Below are 25295 nucleotides of genomic sequence, written 5' to 3' on the forward strand. Positions count from 1 at the left end.
TGGACTGTGTGTGTGTGTGTCTGTGTGTGTCTGTTCTCCCGGCTTACATGGTTGTAAATAAAGGTAAAATAAATAAACCTGTGACGTTTTACTGCCCAAGCTAAATGTACACATCTGTCTGCCATGTTTCTTTCAACACACTGAACTCTTTCACACAAACGTTTGTACACCTGGACAGACACTCTCGCATACACGTGCACTAGTCTTACATATAGACACACACATATTTTCATTGCACATACTCACACACTAACCCACAACCTTTTTCTCTCTCTCTCTCACTGACACATGCTGTCAACCCACAACTTTTTGCCACACACACACACACACACACACACACACACACACACAGAGAGAGAGAGAGAAAGAGACAAATGTTTCCCCTCAGTCTGTCTGGTTTCAGATAAAACAAATGGGGGAGATAGACAAGAGATTCTTTCCTGTGAGACGTCTCTTTCTCACTCACACACCTTTCTCTGTCTCACTTCTGCATTTTGGGTTTTGTTCCTTCAGCCAATGGCACGAAAATGTGTCGAATGTTGGCCGGTTCAAACCTGTTTTCTAAGACTTTCTGAAATAGCTCAACTCGCACCAAGGCTTATTTTCAGAAGATTAGTCATTAACTTGTTTAATTAGGGATATATTTATTTTTTAAACAAATGTTATTGTAAAACAGCTAATGACACAGTATAAGCAGGGTGTACTGGCTAACCCTTAAAGCACAATGACAAACACTGATATTATATAGATTCTATAGACAGGGATCATCAACTAGATTCAGCCACAGGACCATTTCTTTCTTGAGCGGATGATCAGGGCACCGGAACATAATTATGAATCATTTGTACTCTGAAAATTGACGTAAGAAGCCCAAACAGATATTGTATTTGACGGAAACAATCATTTAAAACCTTACAAGATCACGTCTCTATTTATGAGTGGAAATACTGGGGAATAGATTTCCTAAATAACCTTTTGAGGTGAATTCCTAGTGATTTTATTACTTTATGCCCCAATTTTTAATGCTAAAAATGTATTCTGAAAAACAATGTGAGGGACACCAGTTAACAATCCCTGCTATACAGTGCCTTGCGAAAGTATTCGGCCCCCTTGAACTTTGCGACCTTTTGCCACATTTCAGGCTTCAAACATAAAGATATAAAACTGTATTTTTTTGTAAAGAATCAACAACAAGTGGGACACAATCATGAAGTGGAACGACATTTATTGGATATTTCAAACTTTTTTAACAAATCAAAAACTGAAAAATTGGGCGTGCAAAATTATTCAGCCCCCTTAAGTTAATACTTTGTAGCGCCACCTTTTGCTGCGATTACAGCTGTAAGTCGCTTGGGGTATGTCTATATCAGTTTTGCACATCGAGAGACTGAATTTTTTTCCCATTCCTCCTTGCAAAACAGCTCGAGCTCAGTGAGGTTGGAAGGAGAGCATTTGTGAACAGCAGTTTTCAGTTCTTTCCACAGATTCTCGATTGGATTCAGGTCTGGACTTTGACTTGGCCATTCTAACACCTGGATATGTTTATTTTTGAACCATTCCATTGTAGATTTTGCTTTATGTTTTGGATCATTGTCTTGTTGGAAGACAAATCTCCGTCCCAGTCTCAGGTCTTTTGCAGACTCCATCAGGTTTTCTTCCAGAATGGTCCTGTATTTGGCTCCATCCATCTTCCCATCAATTTTAACCATCTTCCCTGTCCCTGCTGAAGAAAAGCAGGCCCAAACCATGATGCTGCCACCACCATGTTTGACAGTGGGGATGGTGTGTTCAGGGTGTTGCTTTTACACCAAACATAACGTTTTGCATTGTTGCCAAAAAGTTCAATTTTGGTTTCATCTGACCAGAGCACCTTCTTCCACATGTTTGGTGTGTCTCCCAGGTGGCTTGTGGCAAACTTTAAATGACACTTTTTATGGATATCTTTAAGAAATGGCTTTCTTCTTGCCACTCTTCCATAAAGGCCAGATTTGTGCAATATACGACTGATTGTTGTCCTATGGACAGAGTCTCCCACCTCAGCTGTAGATCTCTACAGTTCATCCAGAGTGATCATGGGCCTCTTGGCTGCATCTCTGATCAGTCTTCTCCTTGTATGAGCTGAAAGTTTAGAGGGACGGCCAGGTCTTGGTAGATTTGCAGTGGTCTGATACTCCTTCCATTTCAATATTATCGCTTGCACAGTGCTCCTTGGGATGTTTAAAGCTTGGGAAATCTTTTTGTATCCAAATCCGGCTTTAAACTTCTTCACAACAGTATCTCGGACCTGCCTGGTATGTTCCTTATTCTTCATGATGCTCTCTGCGCTTTTAACGGACCTCTGAGACTATCACAGTGCAGGTGCATTTATACGGAGACTTGATTACACACAGGTGGATTGTATTTATCATCATTAGTCATTTAGGTCAACATTGGATCATTCAGAGATCCTCACTGAACTTCTGGAGAGAGTTTGCTGCACTGAAAGTAAAGGGGCTGAATAATTTTACACGGACAATTTTTCAGTTTTTGATTTGTTAAAAAAGTTTGAAATATCCAATAAATGTCGTTCCACTTCATGATTGTGTCCCACTTGTTGATTCTTCACAAAAAAATACAGTTTTATATCTTTATGTTTGAAGCCTGAAATGTGGCAAAAGGTCGCAAAGTTCAAGGGGGCCGAATACTTTCGCAAGGCACTGTATATCCTGATATGTTATGGTTTAATAAAGGATAAATAGCTTGTTTAATAATTATTTAAATAACATTTAAAAATAAATACTATAAGCTAATCACTCTAAAAGCTCAAACGTGTAGTAGTGTACTTGCCAACCCCTGCATTAGCTATTGCACAATGACAAGTTGTATAGCTGTACTAGTTATAGCATGGATGTTTGCACTACCAACTACCCAGCCATTTCCTGTTTGCGCAATCTTACATGTAAATCAGGTATGCTTGGGGCCGTATGTATCGAGAGCCAATCTAGGATCAGTCCTCTTATTCATTGTGATTTAAAAGGAAAACTGAACTCAAATCAGCACTCCTACTCCAAGATGCTTAAAATAGACCCGATATTCACGAAGCTTAGGTTGGCGCTCGAGTGTGGCAGTCTGTATTCATAAAACTTCAAAGTAGGGAGTGCTGATCTAGGACCCGTTTATATTTCAGATCAAGATTATATGGACACAAGACCTGATCCTAGATCAGCACTCCTACTCATGTGCTTCATGAGTATTTTTCCCAGGACCAGTATCACCTGCCATTCCAGTCACACAGGCTTAAAATACCAGAGTACTGTTGCTTAGTCATGATCAAATTGATTCAACGCTTATATGGTATCAGTCGTATGTGTACACGACTAGTGCTTTACTAAACTAGCATATCAATTTAATGTGCATTTGTCATGGCATTTAGATTTGCCACTAATAGTTAACATGTACTTCTTAATCCAAATAAAAGATAACATGTACTTCTTAATAAAAGATAACAGATCAATTGAGATTCAATAAGGAGCTTTAATAGTAAACAATAGCAAAGCATTTATACAAGCCAAACAAACATGTAGCTTAAAGCTACACTAGAGTTGCCAACTAGGTCTAGGACAGTCTAGGAGATGGATGGTTTCCTACTACCCAGCGTTAAATAGAACCCTGATGAAGCCAGAGTAGAGTTCAGGTGAAGATATATACATACCAAACATAACATTGTGACAGAGGGAATTCAGTGTAACAATTAAAAATCTGTCACAGGGCGAGGCCCCTTTCTGGACTAAAGCTGCATAGAGGATGTCAAAGAGTAGTGGGGTAACGAGAAAAAAGGGGGAAGGTAAGGGGTGAGTGGGGTAAGAGTAACAGTAGGGTGACAGTTGGGGGGGGGGGTTGTTGTAACTGGTCTTTGAAACTGGAGTATTTTTGGGGAAGGTTATGGGTTGGATCTTGGTAAGTGTGGCCATACTAATTTGTCTTTGTCGTAATTCTACATTTTCCTACCTACGCAGTAGCCATGGCCTAGTCAAGACAATACCATACAACACGTGTGTGTGTGTGTGTGTGTGTTTAATAATGTGTATGTATACCAGTGTAACACTGTAATAGGGTTCATACAGAACAGACCAGCATGACTGATGCTCCGCCTGACTAAAATCAGTCCGCATCTTCTCCCCTGATAATAATCTCATCAACTTTTCTATCATCTTTCTAGCCATTACCAGACTGCCTTCTCCATTCTCTAATCTTCTCCCAAAGTATGCAAATGCACACTTCCCATCATAGACAGCAAGTATGCAAATGTACACTTTGGTAGAAGGGTGGACAACCAGGACGTAGCCCCTCCTCCACAAGGTACTGGATCTCATTCTATGCATTCCCCTTCTATCCATCATTTCCATTGACTACGCCACACTAACAGTGGTCTTCTTCCTGTTCTTCGCTGAGCGGACCTCCTCCATCAGATCTCTGAGGTACTGGATCTCTCTGCTGATGCCGTCAGCCTTCTCTGCCAGCTCACGGTTCCTCTGCTCCAGCTCGGAACACTCCGCACTCAGCACTTCCTGTTCGCCCTTCTTCTTCTGTCGGTAACGTGTCGCTGCCGTCTTGTTCTGCGCCATCTTCTTGAGCTTCTTCTCCACGACCTTGGGTGCCCCGGATACTGATTTGACCTTGCCGCTGAGGGTTGTGGGGGATGTAGTCTCAGGTTCAGGTTTGGAGTAAGGTTTGGTCCTGGAGGACCCGGCTATGGAGGGAGAAGGAGAGGGAGATGGGTGGTGAGGAGGGGAGCCGGATACAGAGTCGATGCCGGAGTCGCTGTCATCAGACTGGTCATCACAGCTACTGGAGGCTGAGAGGGTTGATGTGGGGAGGATGGTTGGCTCCTCTTTAGGGGAGAGGACCACCACGAAGTGACCTGAGGGCAGGAGGGAGAGGACGATAGGGGCGGTGGTCTGGAGGCTGTTGCTGGGCTCAGAGATGATGGTAGTTGGAGTGTGGGTGGTCTTGACTTCCAAGACATCAACGTCCACTTCGCTCCCCAGCTCGAGGGTATACCCCATGGAGAGGGGTGCTGGAGACTGTGGCTCAGACTTCACCATGACCTCTTGATCCTGAACCGTCACCACAGGACCTCTGACCTCATCCCCTACCTCTTCTTCAGGGAGCTCCAGGGAGGGGAGGTCGGCCAGAGGGATGCCCAGGGAGAGCACCTCGTGTGGGGCAGGGATTGGGGCGGTGAAGGGGTCCATCAGGTCTAGGTCCATTCGGGTCTCCAGGGAGGCCAGGAGATCCTCGGGGGAACTGGGCGGGGCGTCGGAACAACAGGAGCCAATCAGAGAGTCCAGGTCAAAGTCACTCAGGTCTATCTTCTCAGCCATCCAGTCCATGCCCGAAAATGTATCTGGGGAAGAAGCGATAAGTAAATTCCATCTAAATATACAACATATTATACTCAATGTTTATGACATGACAATTTTAATAATTATTGTACAGCGATAACGGAAAGAAGAAATAAATAAAAAAATATATAAAATAAAAAATGGTACTCTGAAACAAGTCCTTTCCCAAACAAAAACCTGCTCTGAAAGACAATATTCCAGTCTAATCATGATTTGAAGGGACGTGGAAGTTGCTGATACTGGATCCCTACTATAAAACCCTATTGTTTGCCAAAATGTTTCCTGTCTGTACAACAGGAGGTAAAGCACCACTGACACTAGTCTTGTTTTACTGTAATAACCAGGAAACCTGGTGCAAACCAGTTTGTTCAGGTGATGGGTGGCTTGTCATCGCGTGTGGATGTGCAAACGGGTAATACCGGTAGTTACTAACGACCTCTATGGTTAATGATTACCATACACGTTGGTATGACAAACCGAGCCCAGGGGAGAGCGTAGGTGGGGGATTGCTTAAAATGATAGGTTTAAGCCTAATAGATGTGATAACACCACAGATGGAACCACGTATAGGGTTAGTCAGCAAACAAAGGAGGAGTTTGTATGTCTTTTGCAACACTTGAGCTGTGCGTTTTTGTTGTGGTTTTCTTTTCAGCTGTGTTCTCACCTCTGCAGACGTTTGTTCCCATGTGGGCATGGAGCAGCTCGCTAGAGTCCAGCCACGGAGTCAACGGCATCAGGTGGTCCTCTACCCCGGAGCCGGCCTTGCTGCTCCCCAGGAACGAGGGATGAGGGGATGGAGGCAGGGAGTCGGAGGACGAGAGATGGGAGGGGGAAGGAGACAAACTAAACAAAGAAGAGGGAGAGAGGGAAGAGGCAGAAGAGTTGGAGAGAGAGAGAGAAGAAGAGAAGGAGGAGAGAGAGGGGGGTAGATCATCCTCTTCATCTTGGTCCAGACGGGGCCCCATGGGGTCAGCCGTCAGAAACCAGTTGTCCAGTAACAGGGCCCCAACGTCCTCCAAGACCAGTTGGGAAGTCAACAGGGACATGACTGCTTCTTCTGGTGGCTGTCAACAGTAACAGGGTACTATAACGGGATAACAGAGAGTCTTCGGACGTTGTCGTCGTTAGGGGGAACGGTGATATCGTGCTGTGGTAGACAACAGCAGAGCTGAGGGTGGTTGGTTTGAGAGAACTGGAAGCAGAAAGGAGAGAGATGGAGGGATAGGGGTTACAAATTGCAGTATGACAAGTAGTTCCACAGAGGAGAGAACATTACTTTATTGGACCATTTACTACATGAGCAACAGAAATGTATTTTGCATATCCCATTCTCTCCGGTAGACATACACATACTGTAGGAGAGAAGGTGGGATAGGGGTGAGATGTCATGTATGACAGGGCCTTAGTACCATCATAGCTAGGCTACATAAAAAGGAAAACAATCAATACAAAATTATTTATAAAGCCTCTTTCTTTTCTTAAATCAGCAGATGTCACAAAGTGCTTACACAGAAATCCAGCCTAAAACCCCAAACAATGCATATATAGAAGCACGGTGGCTAGGAAAAACTCCCTAGAAAGGAAGGAACCTAGGAAGAAACCTAGAGAGGAACCAGGATCTGAGGGGTGGAGATTATAAGAGTACATGGCCTTTAAGGTCAGATCGTTCTTCAAGAATTTCTTCGCCACATGTCATTGTTTTGAGGGATAGGTAATCATATCAATATATATGGTGTCAGTTAAATGGTGCTACTCATTGACTACCCTCATTGTAACACCCATCGAGGAAGTTCTATTACGCTGGCCTGGGTTGAACCGGGGAATAGTCCTTCACATCACGCGAAAGTGGGGAGGGAGGAGCACCCTTGACAAATCAAACAATAATCTGCGCTGCTGTCATGTTGTCAACAAAGGCAGCATGGTGTGTCTTCCAGAAACATGCATCGCTTCTCCATATAATACATATTTAACTAGTTTTCACTTTGAAGGCAGATGCACCATTTATCAAAAGCAATCACTTTGCATGTGAAAACACAGAATCCTACAGATCACTCCACATGCTTATTTATGTCACTTTTGTTTTGAGCTGGCTTCACAGCTGGACTGAGCAGGGCATCTGGCTCAACGAATGCACCGGTTCAAACTCCTCCCACCCACCGAGGTAGGGACAAATAAACAAATGCCCCAGTGTTAGGAGGAAGTATTTTAAGAGGAAGTATGCGTCTGGGAAATACACATGAAAACAGTCTGCTAGAGATACCTTGTAAAACCTGTGGTATTTGAAGTTATGTCCTAGTGACCAAGTCAACAGTAACATTCGGTCGTTTCCTGGTAAATTTGAGGCCATTTGTTCAACTAAGTGCTAAAGGAACAAGTCGAGTCAATAACTTTGACTTAATATCTCCTAAAACGCATTCATGTATTTCACAAAATAGTACGAGATATTCTGGTCTAATACTTCAGTGGAAATTCCGCCAGTGCTGGTAAACTCCCCGCCCACCGCCACGGGATAACGTTGCCTAACTTGGTCATGATGTGACCGGTAACACCGCCTCCTCGCTGACTCACTATGGAAACGGAGAGGGGAGGGTGAGGACACCGCCATTTTCACAACAACCATCTGGTCATGAAAGGAAAGTAGAAAGCGAGAGGACACAAGTACGCCATTTTGAAAGTGCCACGTTGCCATGTCTGGCATAGTAACTTCACCCATTTATGAGCCTGGGTTTAATAACATTAGTTAAAAATCATAACAAGATTGTTATTCAATATGAGAAGGGGGTAGTTGATTATTTATGACGTAGATATCGGTTTAAAAATGGCCCACTGTAGATGGCACGGGATCCACGTGGTTTTATTGTCACTTTGTTGAAAGGCACTGAAACGCCGACACTGAATAACGTTAGCATATGCTGTCTAACGTTGGTTATTTCAGGCAGACAGTTGATACGAGTAACCATTTCCACAGTTGGGTAGGTGCCAAAGACAGCCCAAATCTAGCTGACAGTATGACATATCAAATATCTGAAGTAAAGTTAGCGAACAGTATAAGCTATTGTATTGTAGAGTTAGCTAGCTAGAACGCTAACAACAACTTCCCAAGCCTGCTTGCCAGCCACACCTACCCGACGGCTGACATGTGACTGACTTTACATTTTCTGAGAAGAAATACGTATAATTTTTACTTACGCCATTTTGCGTAAAAAAGCCAGTGCTTGACCGTTGCACTGCCGGGTTGTTGCCGCTGCTGGATAAGCCGCTGCACGTTAAACTGCCATTTTGCGAAGGAGAACTGAGCGCTCGGAATGCTACAAAATAACGTTGAATGTCACAGAGAAACAACGGTCGAACGAGGTCACAATATTATTTATAGTCCCGCATCACACCCAAGCGTATCCTTCCGTTAAACAGCGCTGTGGTGTATCACTCCGATCCAGTTACTGCCTCTGATTGGTTTAGATCGTTATTCCGCTCGTTGGAAATAAATAGGTCCAGGGCCATAGTGTAACCGACGAAATGTAGGTCAAATTAACATGTATACATTGAATTAAGATTGAAGAGGAAATTAATGTTTACATAGGTAACTTGTACATCCAATCTAAAAAAGCCAGTGTATTCCGTTTGATTACGTGAAACTTGTTGACCACAAAACGAAGGACTGCAATGTGTAGAGTAGACGACTTCACAAAGTTAGATAAAAGTCAATCTAAGATCGATCAAAATGTATTATAACTTGTCTAAAGTGATCAAATAATTGTTTTTCAGCCTTAATACACCCATTACTTATGGTAGAAAAGGACACGTTGAATTTCTAGAGGAGTCTCTTTTCCAAAGATTATTTGTCCTCAATGATTCGAGTGTCTTTATTAACTTAACTGAAGACTAATCAACGGTAACTAATCAACAGATTAAAACGAAAATTGTGGTAACTTAATTTCAAATTTATAAACACATGGTTTAGTTATATTCTGATGACAACTCATTATTACAATTGAATACATGTCCAATCTCTCCACCTGGTGGTTGAAAAGCCAAATAAAGAAGTAGGAGGTCATTGAGTTCTCCATTGTCTATGGTACATCAAACTAGTACCCTATTCCCCATGTAGTGCACTACTTTTGACCATAACCCTATATGGTGCCATTTGAGAAACAGACAATGTTACTGTTCCATTTGACCAGTAGTATTCAAAGTCGGGGTCTAGTGGGTAGTAAAAATAAAAATGTCAATTTATTTGACATTTTTAACAACAAATGTATAGTACAGATATACACTGAGTATAAAAAACATTAAGAACACCTGTTATTTCCATGACAGACTGACTAGGTAAATCCAGGTGAGAGCCATGATCCCTTATTGATGTCACTTGTTAAATTCACTTCAGTGTAGATGAAGGGGAGGAGACAGAATAAAGATGGATTTTTAAGCCTTGAGACAATTGAGACATGGATTGTGTATGTATACCATTCAGAGGGGGAATGGGCAAGACAGGCACACTGGTTTGTGTCAAGAACTGCAACACTGCTGGGTTTTTCACTCAACAGTTTCCCGTGTGTATCAAGAATGGTCCACCATCCAAAGGACATCCAGTCAACTTGACACAACCGTGGGAAACATTGGAGTCAACATGGGCCAGCATCCCTGTGGAACGCTTTCAACACCTTGTAGAGTCCATGCCCCAACGAATTGAGGCTGTTCTGGGGGTGAAAGGGGGGTGCAACTCAATATTAGGAACGTGTTCCTACGTGACAATATAGAAATGGTTCTTTAGAAAGATAATTTGAAAAAATATAGTTTATTGAGCAAAAATATTGTCTCTCAATTTTGTTAATATAGATGTAAATATAATGAATTTAAGGTTATTTGTTTATTACATATTTTGAGGTTGAGTCAATCGAGTGGCGCATTTGTTAAAGTTATTAGTCAAAATATCTACATCTGGAAAAGCAGCTGTCAAGAGTCCTGACAAATCATGATTAACAACCTCATCATGCCTTCTTATTCACAGACAATCTCAACTATTAATAGAATAAAACATTATAGGACAGAATAAAATATAACAAACAATTGTTTATTTTTCTACATATTTTGTATGACTTTTTTATTGCTAAAATTTTTGACAAAGTGTTATATCTTATAAAACACAATTAAAGAAATAATCTGCCTAAATATATCATCAATAAAGTCATACACAACAGATAATGCAGTGCAAAGTCCTTCAGATACATAAATGCTAAAACTGAGAAAGTTGTCTCACCGTACGCGTTTCCTGCGTAACCAAAACCTCTTCATAAAGAGGGTGATTGGACTCCTCTCTGTCAACGACAGCAGGCGACCCAAACTGGAAAAAACAAAACAATGTACAGCTCGGAAAAACAGTTATTACAGTATTGGTAATACATTAGTGTTATGATTAAATACTGTATTCTTCATATAGCTCATTCTAATATTTCTACTGTTGTACATTGCATTGTAGTTACTGTTTATACACTCACCACATAGGTATTATATACTAATTCTTGACATAGCTCACTGTAATATATATACTGCTGTACTCTGTCATTCTTAGTATACAGTACAATGTGTAAATGCTCCCTGTGTACATACGTATAGATTGCATTTGGATTACTGTTATTTGGGTTGTTAATTGGATTTAAGCTTAGCGTTAAACATCTCTTTTCTCTGTCTGTCTCACCATACGAGATTCCTGCGTAACCAAAACATTTTCATAGAGTGGAAGATTGGACTCCTCTCCGTCAATGTAATGCAAGTCATTTTCAGAGAGTGCATTTTCTGAGGCAAATCCTAACTTCCACTCAAGTCAAATTTTTACTACATAGCACTGCGTTGATGTTAATGGGAGACAACGTGAACATTTGACTTCAGGGGAAGTTAGGATTCACTCCTATATGGAAATATATATGAGAGAAAATGGAAGAGAAGAGTATGTTGTGGCAAGATACCTTCTTGACCATTTCAGTCACAGTGATTTCAGGATTACTTCTCACAGACAACTTCTGCTGGGCCATAGGAGGCCACTTCTGAACTGTGTCTGGAGTTCTCTGGAGAACTCAAGTCAATGTATATTTCCCACCATAGGACTCTCAGAGAAGAGAGGTGGAGAGCCATGGTGGATGTCCTACGCTCTCCAGCGGGCCAAGAGGATGAAGTCAGGTGAGTCATACCATAGTTAAAACTGCAGTTCAAATATAAAGGAATTCAACTTGATGTACAGTATGTTGACAATGGTTGAATCCAATCTTACTCTGCCTCCACCAACCCCTGGGCCAAGTGAGACTGAGGGAGAGGGGGACCATAGCTCCATCTCCTCTGGGGATCACTCTCCTCAGGCTTGCCCATATAGATGTTCCTGGAGTGGCGCACCAGAGGTGGAGGCTGTGGGGGGATGAATCTGCCACACACTCAAAAAGTAGCTAAGGTGTAAAGGTTAAAAGCAAATACTCGTGTACATACTTCTTTAAATCGATACTGTCATGTTTGTAACGGTGAATAGTAAGGAGCCGGACAGAGATGAAGCACCTGCTGAATAACTGTAGTTGAGTTCTAAATAGTAGTGTTTTGGGGTATGCAGAAATATAACATTTTATTGTATGTCCCACGTCGAATTAAGTATGTTTCAAATGCCAGGATGTCATACTAATTTAGTCTTTTCCTCTAGTAGAATTCACTGGCTGCTATTGAGGAAGGCAATCATATTTTCCAACCCAGGTGTGCTTGATAACAGTTGATAATCTGCTTTATTTGTCTTTTGCAGTGGAGGAAGAACCCTGGATGTTGCCTGTCTATCCATTTGGATAAGAGTCAAGACACATTTAGGCTGTGAAGTTGTGCAACTTGTAATGAATCATTAATAATGCCTTGCATCCTTTTCACTTTCACTCTGACAGTGTCACACACAAGTCTTAAATTCGGCCTTGTGTTTTGCGCCATCATATGACATGCCTGGATTTGAACCTTCATTTAAAGCTTTTTGATCAAACTGTCCTCTCTTTCGTTTTATGTCAGATTGTCCAGCACTCAGACAATTGCATCAATTATTTTTATGTAAGGCTAAAAATGCAGCATTATAATCAGGCATCATGTCATGACAAAACACAGGGCCCTACTTATAAAAAAAATATATATATATATATTTTTTTGCAATGCATTTGTGTTTGGTTAATGTAGTCAATACAAGGTTTGACATAAATCCCTAAGTGAGTACAAATAATAAAGTATGTTGGGGCAAAAACGTATGTACTTATTGAACAAAAGAAACGTTCATGAAGTCTGCTCATCCATTTGAGGATATGCATTGAGTGCTAAATCATACCAGACTCCGAGACACAAAACTCCACAGGCAAATACAAAAAGGCCCTTACCTTTGCCATCACAGATGTACAACTACACTCCTGTCTGAACTTCCCTGGATATGTGTCTTGTCACAAAGCACAGTTTCTCTCACACACTTCCTCTCTCCACTCACAATAAAATATCATTATTATTTTGTGTGCTTGGATCTACATTTCGGAGGGTATCAAACTTCCTACTTCACTAACTTGAGCCACAACATGATCATGCCCAGGGCCGGTCCTGGACGTGCTGCCGCCCAAGGCGAGACAATTATTTTCTCAGCTAAAAGTCAGAAGGAACAGAAGAGTAGCTCAATGAATAGGCCTATGCTACAAATTAAACGCAATTTTTAATACATCTCGTTAATAGGCTATATAACCAGTTCAATGTCAATAATATAGTTAAAATCACTAATGCCCCGGAAGCTCTGCCACCCGAGGTGAGACAAAAAAAATTACAGGAGTATTTTATGTTTTTTTGTCTGGGAGTCGGATTTAGCAGTAGTACCACAACTGTCATCGGGGACGGGGAGCGAAGAATCTGAATCTGGGTCCAAGATAGGGTCTTGGCGGCATTGTTTGGAGGTGTGGCTTGGCCTGGTGCGAGCACCTGTTCTTGTCCAGCCCAGAGAGCTGTCATCATCGGTGGAAGTGCATGGCTTGGGACTCCACCGGTTTGCCCTCTTTGCTGCTAGAATCAGCGAACCGGGGCTCGTCGTCCTCGTAGGCTTGTCATTCTCCACACCGACTGATGGACATTGCTGCATGCTGATACAATGCACCAGCACATTTCTTTGGTTCAGAGATTGTGCCTCTTTTCTCATAGTTGTCGGTTAGACGTGGTAGCAAATTGTTTCAACTCTCTATAGATTACGTTTAGCTAAAATTATATCCACTGTTAGCTACATGGTAGGCTACTGCCTTAAATCACTAATCGTGTCACACACAAATATATTTTAAAACAAACATTTAATTGGCAGATTCATTTTTATAATTTTTTCACAATTGGATAATCCCATAAACACATCACCACCAAGGATAGTGGGATTCGGGAGAAGTAGGAATGGGGTGGGGGCGGGAACAGCAGCAACGCTATGAGCTGGTGGCTGGGGTGCCGCGGGCGGTGTAGTAGCCGATCAGGGGCGCCAGAGGGCGGCAACCAATTGCCAAAATGCCTCCCCAAAAATCAAGTGCCGGGCATAATTTTGCCTAGAGAGAGGGCCGGCCCTGATCATTGCACCGGAAAGTACATTATCAGTCATAATATACAGACAGTCCTACAAGGTCCATTGAGAGATTCATTGAAATTTGAAAAAAAGGAACATGACTAAATCTATGTCTTCTAATTATTTATTTATTCACAACATTGGTTTATATGACAATAGATTTGACAATGGAAAATGTTGCAGTGATTCTGAAACCTGGTAGTGAACTGAAACCTGGTAGACAACATACCACAATGTTCTATAAATAACCATTTCTAAAAAGTTTTAGACAAAGGGTTCTGTTATGGTTACAACTCTTATGGTTATTTTTAGAAACTTCATGGAGAATGATCTCAAAAGGTTATTTATTCTGGTTTAATAGCAATGTTATATTTTTAAAATTCCATCGGTTTTTACTATTGTGTCTATTAACAGAATCAAGTGCGCTAGCGCTGGAACTGCTCAGGGTCCCTGAGGAGAGAATTGAGAACTACTGACTGTCAACCAGTCTCAATTCACAAGACACTGACCTTAAATCATGTAATCGCATAACATCAAGTCCAATGAGCCGCCACCAACATTTAAAATATCACTGGAACCATCACCCTTCCCAAAGAAGCCTTGAGGAAACCACATTTTTGTGTGTGTGTAGGGCTGTCGATTAAGGCAGAGGGGTTGGGTTAAATGCGGAAGACATTTCAGTTGAGCAACAGACCAGGTATCCCCCTTTCCCTTTCTTCAGAGGATGAGATTATGTTCAACTAGCTCATATTTGACCTTGATCACTTCATCCAGCCCTTCATTCAGCTGCTGAGCCACTTCGCGTATCTTTCTCCCAAACTTGGACTCCAATCCCTTCTTCAGCTTCGGGCCACCTTTGCCATCCTCCTTCTGGGTAAAATAGATATCCATGCCCAGAGCAAAGCCTTGGAGCATCCCCGATGCCTTACTGCTGGCATCTATGGCACTGGAGCTACCCACTCCTGTCACTATGGCCACCCTGGTTTAGGTTAAGTTTTAAAAACATGCAAATATAAAAAAATAAAATAAAGATAATATATTTCCAGACAAGAGTAAATGCAGTATATTATTAAGATCATACCTGACCACTCTGACGGCCTCTGTGTCGACCTCCTGGAGAGTTGAGAGATTGTGCTTCCTCAGGTGCTCCATGCCCACATTGATGAACCTCAAGCAGGCTTCAATGTCACCCATCAGGGCCAGGTAGTCTTGAAGGATCAACTCAATCTTCTTCCTGTCCTGTGCACTGCTCACCTAAGAGAGATGAAGAATTTACTTCCTGGAATGAAGAGGAGTTGGACAGTGATGTTATGCACAGTACTTCTCAACATTCGTTTAAGTATCTAAGTTCCGAAGGGAAAACTTAGTGAATTTATCTGAGTGAGTTTCATGGGAAACTAACTTGGCTCCCAGGCCAAGTTAAATTCCTGGTGTCTGTCCAATCAAGCATGAACCATATTAATATATTAAGTGTGCCATCATCCTGCAAATGCTCTATAAATATAGTTTGATTGTGTTTGGATTCTAACAGCTCACTTTGTTAGCAATAACTGCAGAGGCCCCTGTGACCCCTCCAGCTGCAGCTACACCGACACCGACCACTGTCAAGGCCAGTGATGCCCCTAGGGTGAAGGGGGCGAGGATCACCCCTGCTGCAGCCGCCACCCCTCCAACCGCCCCCGTGGCGCCCCCGGTGATGCCAGCAATCTTGGTTCCCTTGGAAACCTTGGATAGAATTAAATTGTTGATTTGAATGGAATGAACTCTAATGGAATTGTAGAATTGTATTTAAATCTGCTTGGGGGTAATTGATGTTAGTTACAGGCTTACATTAAAAATCAAAGGCATTACAAGCGTATACAGTAGTATTCTATAGGGTTCCTACCTTGTTTATGTTGTCTGTACACTAGACTTAAGTGCTACCTTGTCTAAGTAGTCTGTACAGTAGGTCATCATGCTCCTACCCTGTCTACGTTGCCTGTACAGTAGTCTATAGTACTCCTACCTTGTCTAAGTTGTCTGCGATGCTGATGAGGTCAATGATGTGGTGCTTTAGGGTCTCCCCATGCTTAGTCAGGAGGAGGTTGTACAACTGCAATGCATTCTGGAACCGCTGGGCTTTCTCTTTGAACAGTCTAGAAATAGAAGGTCATCAGTATGGAGGGTGGTTAGTGACAGAATATTCAAATGTACACAATTTTGTTAGCTGGGTCTAAACTAAATAACTTACTTTGCTTCTCCCTTCTTGGCCAGTGTAGGGTCTTTAGACAGATCTTTCCATGCTAAAAAGGCAGAGGAAAATATTAAAGTTGAACCTATGCTGGAAATTACAAAGTACATTTTGAAGCTGTGATGCTCACGTTCACTTTTCACCTTCTCCCACCATTCCATCAGACGATCTGCATCCTGATGGAAGGATTAAATGAAAGGGTGAAATGAGAATGACAAATGGTTGTGGTCAAATTGTCATTAGTGATGATTCTTTGGGAGGTTCTGTATGTAACAAACCCACATGTATGTAAATAATATAATACACAATGTATTGATGCCTGACAGCTTAGTTGAGCTGTTCATGGTTATACATAGGCCCAACAGCCGCTAGTGGTTGTGGTTTCATTCCTGTCTTTTGACCACTTAGGGTTTTACGGTGTATGGTGAATTTTCCAGTCAATTCTGATCGTGGATCAGTTTAGCATATTTCCCCCCCTAATTGTTACTGTTAGGACTGGGGAAGTGGAAGCTGATCCTAGATCTATACCCAGGGGAATCATCACGGAGCAGGTTCACGGTCATACCTTGATGTTATCTTTTTCCTCTTCACTAATGCTGCTTTTTGAGAGTGTTTTGAATCTGCCTTTCAGAGGGAGTGACTGCTTTAACGGCAATGGAGGAGGTGGCCTTACACAGTGAACATAGGTTGCACATATCCGCTGTTGAACTGCTACCTAAAACAATAGAAATACAATAAACTTTATTTCAGGACACTTTGTTTGACCTGTAATAAAGTATGACACGTCGGGCCGGTTTGCCAGATTAAGATCAAGCCTAGTCCCAGTAAAAACTATTTCAAAAGATAATCTACATAGAGAATGGTCCCATGTGGCATAGTTGGTAGAGCATGGTGCATGCAACAATAGGGGTGTGGCTTTGATTCCAATGAAGAAAAAAAAAAGTTGCTCTGGACAAGAGCGTATGCTACATTTTTAAAAAGCATTATTTAAACAAATTTTAAAAAAATCATGGACTAGGCTTAATCTGGGTCTGGGATATCAGGCTGGTCTCAGAATAGATGTAACATAGTAAACGAAAATCAGTGGCACTCAAATGTGTATGATTTGTAATGTTTGGTATGGTTACATAAGACAGAAGGTTACTAAAGGCAAAAACTAAAGGAGGATGGATGGGTTGGCGTATAAAGTGAATGTTGAGCAACCCAAAATGTGCATGTTCAAATCGCCTCATGGACAACTTTGCAACTACTTGCTACTTTGCAACTAGTTAGCTAACCTTTACCCCTAGCCTAGCAAACAGACATCTAGCTAACGTTAGCATTAGCCACCTAGCCAACGTCAGCCACCACAAATTGGAATCTAACATATGTATTGCAATTTGTAACATATTGTAATTCATAACATATGACGTGAATGACGGCCATCCACAAATCAATACATATACTAATTTGGGTGTCCCCGATATTTGTTTACTGTTACATCCAAGTCCAGGAAACAGGCCCTTGAAGTATAATGTGAAAAACGTAAAAACAGTATTTTGTAGCTGGCTGACTGATCCCTTCAGGTGTCTCACCGTACGAGTTTCATGTGTAGCAAAAACCTCTTCATAGATATAGTCATTGGATTCTTCTCTGTCAACGAAGGCAGGCGACCCGAACTGGAAGAACAATGAACAGCTCGGAAAAACCAAGCATTAGTGTTATGATTAAATACTGTATTCTCCGTATAGCTCATTCTAATATTTCTACTACTGTACATTGTAGTTACAACCTTTATACACACCACATATGTATTATATACTGGATTCTTGACAGCTCACTGTAATATATATACTGCTGTACTCTGTCATTCTTAGTATATTGTGGAAGTTCTCAGTATACATACATAGATTGCATTTTGGATTACCGTTCCAGTGTTATTTGGGTTGTTAATTGGATTCGTTGAGACAATCTTTACTTGTTTGGCATTATACTCCATTGTTAGGAGCTAGTAACATAAGCATTTCGCCGCACACTTTACAACATCTTCTAAACTGTGTACGCGACCAGTACACGATTATTTGATTTAAGCTTAGTGTTAAACATCTGTTCTCTCTGTCTCACCATACGAGTTTCCTGCGTAGCCAAAACCTTTTCGTAGAGAGGGGGAACGGAGTCCTCCCTGTAGATGACGGCAGGCGGACCAACAGGACAACGCACCACCAGCTGCTTGTTTTGGTCCTCTTTAGCTTCAAACTGAAAAATAACATTCAAGTCATATTCAGAGACAGAATTCACGTCAAAGTGCACTAACTTCCGCTCAAGACGAATTTCCACTTAGTTGTTTGTTAAATGTCAGTGGGAGACAGAGAAAATGCAACATGAGTGGAAGTTAGGATTCACTCTCACTGTATATGAAAGAGAAGTGTGTTGCTGCACCAGATGAGATACCTTCTTAATGAATTCAGACACACTCCCCCCATCCGGAGGGTCACAACCGCCTTCTTGTGGAGGATTCCTTCCCACCGACCTCTGGGTCACAGGGGGCGGTTTCTGGGCGGTGCCTGGCTTCTAAGATGTCAGTTACAAAAAATAAAATAGAGTCACACCATAGTTATACACACACACACACACACACACACACGGTACAAAACATTAAGAACCTCTTCCTAATACCGAGTTGTACCCCCCCTCAACCCTTTTGCCCTCAGAACAGCCTCAATTCATCTAGACTCCGCTGCCTCCCCAGTTGTGTCAAGTTGGCTGGATGTCATTGGGTGGTGGACCATTGATACACACGGGAAACTGTTGATCTTGAAAAACCCAGCAGCGTTGTAGTTCTTGACATAAACCAGTGAACCTGGCACCTGCTACCATACCCCTTTCAAAGGCACAACTTTTGTCAAGCCCATTCACCCTCTGAATGGGACGCATACAGTCGTGGCCAAAAGTTTTGAGAATGACAAATATTAATTTTCAAAGTTTGCTGCTTCAGTGTCTTTAGATATTTTTGGCAGATGTTACTATGGAATACTGAAGTATAATTACAAGCATTTCATAAGTGTCAAAGGCTTTGATTGACAATTACACAAAGTTGATATAAACAATTTTTGTAGGGTTGACCCTTCTTTTTCAAGACCTCTCCAAATCCGCCCTGGCATGCTGTCAATTAACTTCTGGGCCACATCCGGACTGATGGCAGCCCATTCTGCCATAAGCAATGCTTGGTGTGTCAGAATTTGTGGGCTTTTGTTTGTCCACCCACCTCTTGACGATTGACCACAAGTTTTCAATGGGATTTTCCTGGCCATGGACCCAAAATATAAATATTTTGTTCCCCGAGCCACTTAGTTATCACTTTTGCCTTATGACAAGGTGCTCCATCATGCTGGAAAAGGCATCGTTCGTCACCAAACTGTTCCTGGATGGTTGGGAGAAGTTGCTCTCGGGGGATGTGTTGGTACCATTCTTTATTCATGGCTGTGTTCTTAGGCAAAATTGTGAATGAACCCACTCTTGGCTGAGAAGCAACCCCACACATGAATGGTCTCAGGATGCTTTACTGTTGGCATGACACAGGACTGATGGTAGCGCTCACCTTGTCTTCTCCGAATAAGCTTTTTTTCCGGATGCTCCAAACAATCGGAAAGGGGATTCATCAGAGAAAATGACTTTACCCCAGTCCTCAGCAGTCCAATCCCTGCACCTTTGGCAGAATATCAGTCTGTCCCTGATGTTTGTCCCAGAAAGAAGTGTCTTCTTTGCTGCCCTTCTTGATGCCAGGCCATCCTCCAAAAGTATTTGCCTCACTGTGCGTGCAGATGCACTCACACCTGCCTGCTGCCATTCCTGAGCAAGCTCTGTACTGGTGGTGCCCCGATCCCGCAGCTGAATCAACTTTAGGAGACGGTCCTGGCGCTTGCTGGACATTCTTGGGTGCCCTGAAGCCTTCTTCACAACAATTGAACCGCTCTCCTTGAAGTTCTTGATGATCCGATAAATGTTTGATTTAGGTGCAATCTTACTGGTAGCAATATCCTTGCTTGTGAAGCCCTTTTTGTGCAAAGCAATGATGACGGCATGTGTTTCCTTGCAGGCAACCATGGTTGACAGAGGAACAATGATTCCAAGCATCACCCTGCTTTTGAAGCTTCCAGTCTGTTATTCGAACTCAATCAGCATGACGGAGTGATCCCCAGCCTTGTCCTCGTCAACACTCACACCTGTGTTGACGAAAGAATCACTGACATCATGTCAGCTGGTCCGTTTGTGGCAGGGCTGAAATGCAGTGGAAATGTTTTTGGGGGATTCAGTTCATTTGCATGGCAAAGAGGGACTGCAATTCATCTGATCACTCTTCATAACATTCTGGAGTATATGCAAATTGCAATCATACAAACTGAGACTTTGTGAAAATTAGTATTTGTGTCATTCTCAAAACTTTTGGCCACGACTGTTTTAAATGTCTTGACATGGATTGTGTACAATCTTATTTAACCTGTCCCCCCCGCTTCCCTTCACTGTTTGAAGTGGATTTAACAAGTGACATCAATAAGGAATCATAGCTTTAACCTGGATAGTCTATGTAGTGGAAAGAGCAGATTTTCATAATGTTTTGTATACAGTGCGTTCAGAAAGTATTCCCACCCCTAGCCATTTAAGTCTTTCCATAGATTTAAGCCAATTGAAGTAAAACCTGTCAACTACAGTAGGCCACTCAGAAACATTCAAAGTTGTCTTGGTAAGCTACTCCAGTGTATATTTGGCCTTGTGTTTTAGGTTATTGTCCTGCTCAAAAAGGTGAATTTGTCTCTGTTGAAAAGCAGACTGAACAAGGTTTTCCTCTAAGATTTTGCCTGTTATTAGCTGAATTCCATTTATTTTAAGAAATCCCTAGTCTTTGCCGATGACATGCATACCCATAAATGATGCAGCCACCATGCTTGAAAATATGAAGAGTGGTACTCAGTGATGTGGTGTTGGATTTGCCCCAAACATAATGCTTTGTATTCAGAACCGATGTTCCCTCTGAGCTGCATGCCTGCGCTAGCACGCAGCTACCCCCGGGACTGCAGCACAGAAGAAATATCAGTGCACACAGAGAAGCATGAGATTGAACATCACTCAATTTTCTCGAGTTTTCCCCCTTAGTGTTACATAATCCACATTTCCCCTTTACTGTGGGAGTTGTGATCGAATCAACACAATATTAGCCACTTTCAATTTAACATACCGAAATAAAAAACGATCTACGCAAGAGATTGTTGTAGGCAGAACGCATCAAAGTAGAATTCTATAGCATTGACAGGCACGACCCATACTCTACACAGACCCATACTCTACACAGACCCATACTCTACACAGACCCATACTCTACACAGACCCATACTCTACACAGACCCGTACTCTACACAGACCCGTACTCTACACAGACCCATACTCTACACAGACCCATACTCTACACAGACCCATACTCTACACAGACCCATACTCTACACAGACCCGTGTGCCATAACCAGATCAGAGCTGCAGTAGGCCTATATGCAAACAGACTGTGCCATTCACTTTGAACTGGACTGTGTTTACAGCATGAGCGGTCATGAGTAGATGCGCTTGAAATCAAAGCGAGAGCTACATATAGTGACAATGCATTTGATTTTGTAAAGTGGCTTCTTGTATCAAACACCAGAACATTTTCAGTCACCTCCTTGTCTGAAGGACAAGTGGATAAACAGGTTAATGTCAAGCCCTGATTTTTTTTTTTCAAAAGCCTACATTGAACACCACACATTAGCTGCTACTGTAGGCTGAATGATAGAACAGCTATTTCCATGTTAAAATGTAACGTGATACATCGTCTTCATTGTAAGCCCCTCTAGTAGGCCTTCATTATAATGAAATAGTCAGTAGCCTACTTGACCACTTTAGTTAAGTGGGTACAGCCTCAGTGTTCTGCACTCAGGAGACCAGACATACTCACTGATGCTACTCTCTGCCTATTGTCTACTTAGCTTATTCATGCCGGTCTCAAAATACAACACTGCCCATTTAAGCAAAAAAATAAAAAATACAACTTTTCAAAGATGTCCAGAAATGCACACGTTTTGTGCTCTTGTAGGAAGCAATCGCTCCCCCATTGCTGACTACAAATGACCTAGAACTGGGCTAATAACCAATTATACTTTTCTAGTTTTGAACACGTGTCGCTACATGTACCTAAAAACAAGCCATTTACTCTTGCGTGGTTCGTTTTGCTTCGGTATGCTGCATTGAAAGTGGCTAGTGTTGATTCAAACAGTAGAGAGAAAGGTTTTTAGTGTTAACGGGGAAAACAGAAAGTTCAGTGTTGTCTTGCTTTGCTGCTTACAGAGAAAGTCGCCTGTAGTATGCTATATTTTTTGTTCTACGTTATTTTTTAGTATTACATTGTTATTGATTTCTGCAATGTTGGGGTTAGACCTTCAAGAAAGACATTTCACACGTCTACCAGCTCTCACATCAGAGTTAGACGTTCATCCATGTTTCTCAAACATCTTCTGAAACTTCTGAATTGTTTAAGGTTAGGCATTAACTCCAAATGGTTATGGCTTAAAACTAAAATACAGAAAACAACTTTATTGTTGGATTCGAACATGAAGCCTTTGGCATCAGGGGCAGATGCTTACGCCATCCCCAACGCCCTAGCAAAACTGAAATCTTCTTGAAGGTAACAGCGCTCACTGTTGCCCCTAGTGGCCAGGTTCCACTTCATTTCCCAACATCCTCAGACATAGATGGACATTGAATACTGACTTGTATCATGGGTGACCTGACTGGTTGTCAATGGTTGATTCCAATTCATTGATTTATGAACAGTCTCTTACTCTGCCTCTATCAACCCCTGGACCGGATGTGTGTGAGGGAGAGGAGGGACCATAGCTCCATCTCCTCTGGGGCTTACTCTCCTCAGGCTTGCTCATATTGATTTTCCTGGGGTGGGGCACTGGAGGTGGAGGCTGTGGGTGAAGAATGTATGGGTGGGTGTTAAGATTCATACTGTATGAGAGCAAAGTAAAAGAGAAGAATGCATATTGCTGCATCAGATGAGATGCCTTCAGACACTCCATCCTGAGGGTCACAACCACCTTCTTGTGGAGGACTCTCAACCATCCCTTATTCTGGGCCACAGGGGGCAGCTTCTGGGCTGTTCCTGGGTTCTAACAATTCACATTTACAATAACAGTTTCACACTATAGTTATATACTGTACATCATGGTATACCACTGCAGCTCAAATATAAATACATTTGAGTCCATTTATATTTCAAACCATAGGTCTCTCAGAGAAGAGTTAGGTGGAGAGCCATGGTGGATGTCCTACGCTCCCCAGGGGGCCAAGAGGATGAAGTCAGGTGAGTCATACCATAGTTAAAACTGCAGTTCAAATAGTAAGGAATGCAAGTCAATAGCCGTGTCAAAAGTAGTGCACTATATAGGGAATAGGGTCCCAAATGGCTCCTATTCCCTACATAGTGCACTTCTTTTGACCAGGGCTCATGTTGTCAATGGTTGACAGTCTCTTACTCTGCCTTCACCAAGCCCTGGGACAGATGGGTCTGGGGGAGAGGGACCATAGCTCCATCTCCTCTGGGGATCACTCTCCTCAGGCTTGCCCATACAGATGTTCCTGGGGTAGGGCACCAGAGGTGGAGGCTGTGGGTGGAGGGGGGGGGGGGGGTTAAGAACGTATGGGTGGGTGTGAAATAGAAGCCGAGGCGGCTGATCGGACAGTGAGGAGGAGACAGGACGAATTGGCCAATAAACCGTGTAGAAAATAACAGGACGTTAACATAAATACTTTAATAAATCTAAATATTCTCCGTATACTAGCCAGGCAACAACTCTTTAAGAAAACCCAGGTATGACTGTACTCTACCCAACCTGTTACCTGCCCAGCCTGCTCTCCCGCCAGCAAAGACCAACTGAGCACTCCCAGTAGGAATGTTCCATCATGATAGCCCCAAAACACATCTACCATAAATGCATAATTTATCTTAAGTAAAATGTTATCAATGCAATAGTTTTAAATCTGCCTAAATATGCTTTCTTTTTTTTGCAGTGGTAAAGGAACCCTGGATGTAATTGCCTCGTCTATCCAGTTGGACGAGACATTTCAGCTGTTGACACTGCGCCTTGCCATTCCACCCCTTTCACTTTCAGTCTGACTTTTTACATGTAGATTGTGTGAAAAACAAAATGCATTTACTGTGACACAACAGAGAACTACAAACATCTGTCAAACACTGTTGCTGCACAATGTTAGTTTCCACTTAAAATTATAAGCTTATCAATTGCACTTCAGTCATAAAACTCCACAGGTAAATGAAAAAGTACCTTACCTTTGCCATCTCAGATATACCAGTATTCCCCTGTCTGAACGTCTCTGGATATTGGTCTTGTCCTAAAGCACGGTTTACCTCATACACTTCCTCTCCTTTCTCCACTCACAATAGGAGAGACTTCTTTGTGTGCATCAATCTACTATTCGGAGGGCAGTGCCTAGAAAAGCAGGTTTTTCTGCATCAACTTGATAACACCATGCAACGGGGACTACAGAGTCAGTTATGCAGCGTTTCCCCCCAACCCTGGTCCTGGAGTAGCCCCAATAGTACACATTTTTCTTGTAACCCTGGACACGCACACCTGTTTCAACTTGGCAACTAATCATCAGGCCCTCTGAGTTGAATGAGGTGTTTGTCCAGGGCTATAATTAACTGTATTGTTGGTGGTACTAGAGGACCAGGGTTGGGAAACACTGCCATATAACTGTAATCCCCGGTGCAGTTATACGGTACACTTTTACGAGGCCCATTGAGAGATTCAGTGAAATGAACATGACTAAATCTATTCTCTTTTAATGATTTGGTTCACAACGACAGATTGGACGATGAAACATGGTATCCATTCTGACGCACAACTGAACCAGACTGAATGTACCCAGTTGGTCTCACTAATGCAGGGTCTCCCAGACCAGGGGTGGGTGCGAGAGAAAATGTGCACTTGGTTCATAGAACCGGGGTTACATTAGTAAACTCCGGTTGCCGCTAGTTGAGGTTGTAATAAACAAACAGAGCGCTTTATGTTTT

The 25295-nt window shown here is 42.3% G+C and overlaps 2 protein-coding genes across 2 annotated transcripts; both read right to left on the bottom strand.

Moving 5' to 3' along the window:
* Positions 1-3493: 3493 nt before the first annotated feature.
* On the bottom strand, positions 3494-8730 carry LOC110508391 (cyclic AMP-dependent transcription factor ATF-4). The gene is made up of 3 exons (XM_036940167.1): positions 8574-8730; positions 6049-6576; positions 3494-5386 (listed from the first exon to the last, which is right to left on the bottom strand). Exons 2-3 carry the CDS (start codon positions 6428-6430, stop codon positions 4389-4391), a joined length of 1380 nt encoding a protein of 459 aa, XP_036796062.1. The 5' UTR covers positions 6431-6576; positions 8574-8730; the 3' UTR covers positions 3494-4388.
* A 5346-nt stretch (positions 8731-14076) lies between these two features.
* LOC118938193 lies at positions 14077-24838 on the bottom strand. Its single transcript, XM_036940164.1, has 13 exons — positions 24549-24838; positions 23734-23862; positions 23035-23166; positions 18623-18742; positions 18296-18427; positions 17767-17850; positions 16758-16907; positions 16323-16368; positions 16193-16244; positions 15968-16097; positions 15499-15687; positions 15044-15216; positions 14077-14941 (listed from the first exon to the last, which is right to left on the bottom strand). The coding sequence occupies exons 1-13, from the start codon at positions 24555-24557 to the stop codon at positions 14680-14682; spliced, it is 1608 nt and encodes a 535-aa protein (XP_036796059.1). The 5' UTR covers positions 24558-24838; the 3' UTR covers positions 14077-14679.
* Between the last annotated feature and the right edge of the window lie 457 nt (positions 24839-25295).

This window comes from Oncorhynchus mykiss, chromosome 13 (genome assembly GCF_013265735.2).
Source record: "Oncorhynchus mykiss isolate Arlee chromosome 13, USDA_OmykA_1.1, whole genome shotgun sequence".
NCBI classification, from domain to species: domain Eukaryota; kingdom Metazoa; phylum Chordata; class Actinopteri; order Salmoniformes; family Salmonidae; genus Oncorhynchus; species Oncorhynchus mykiss.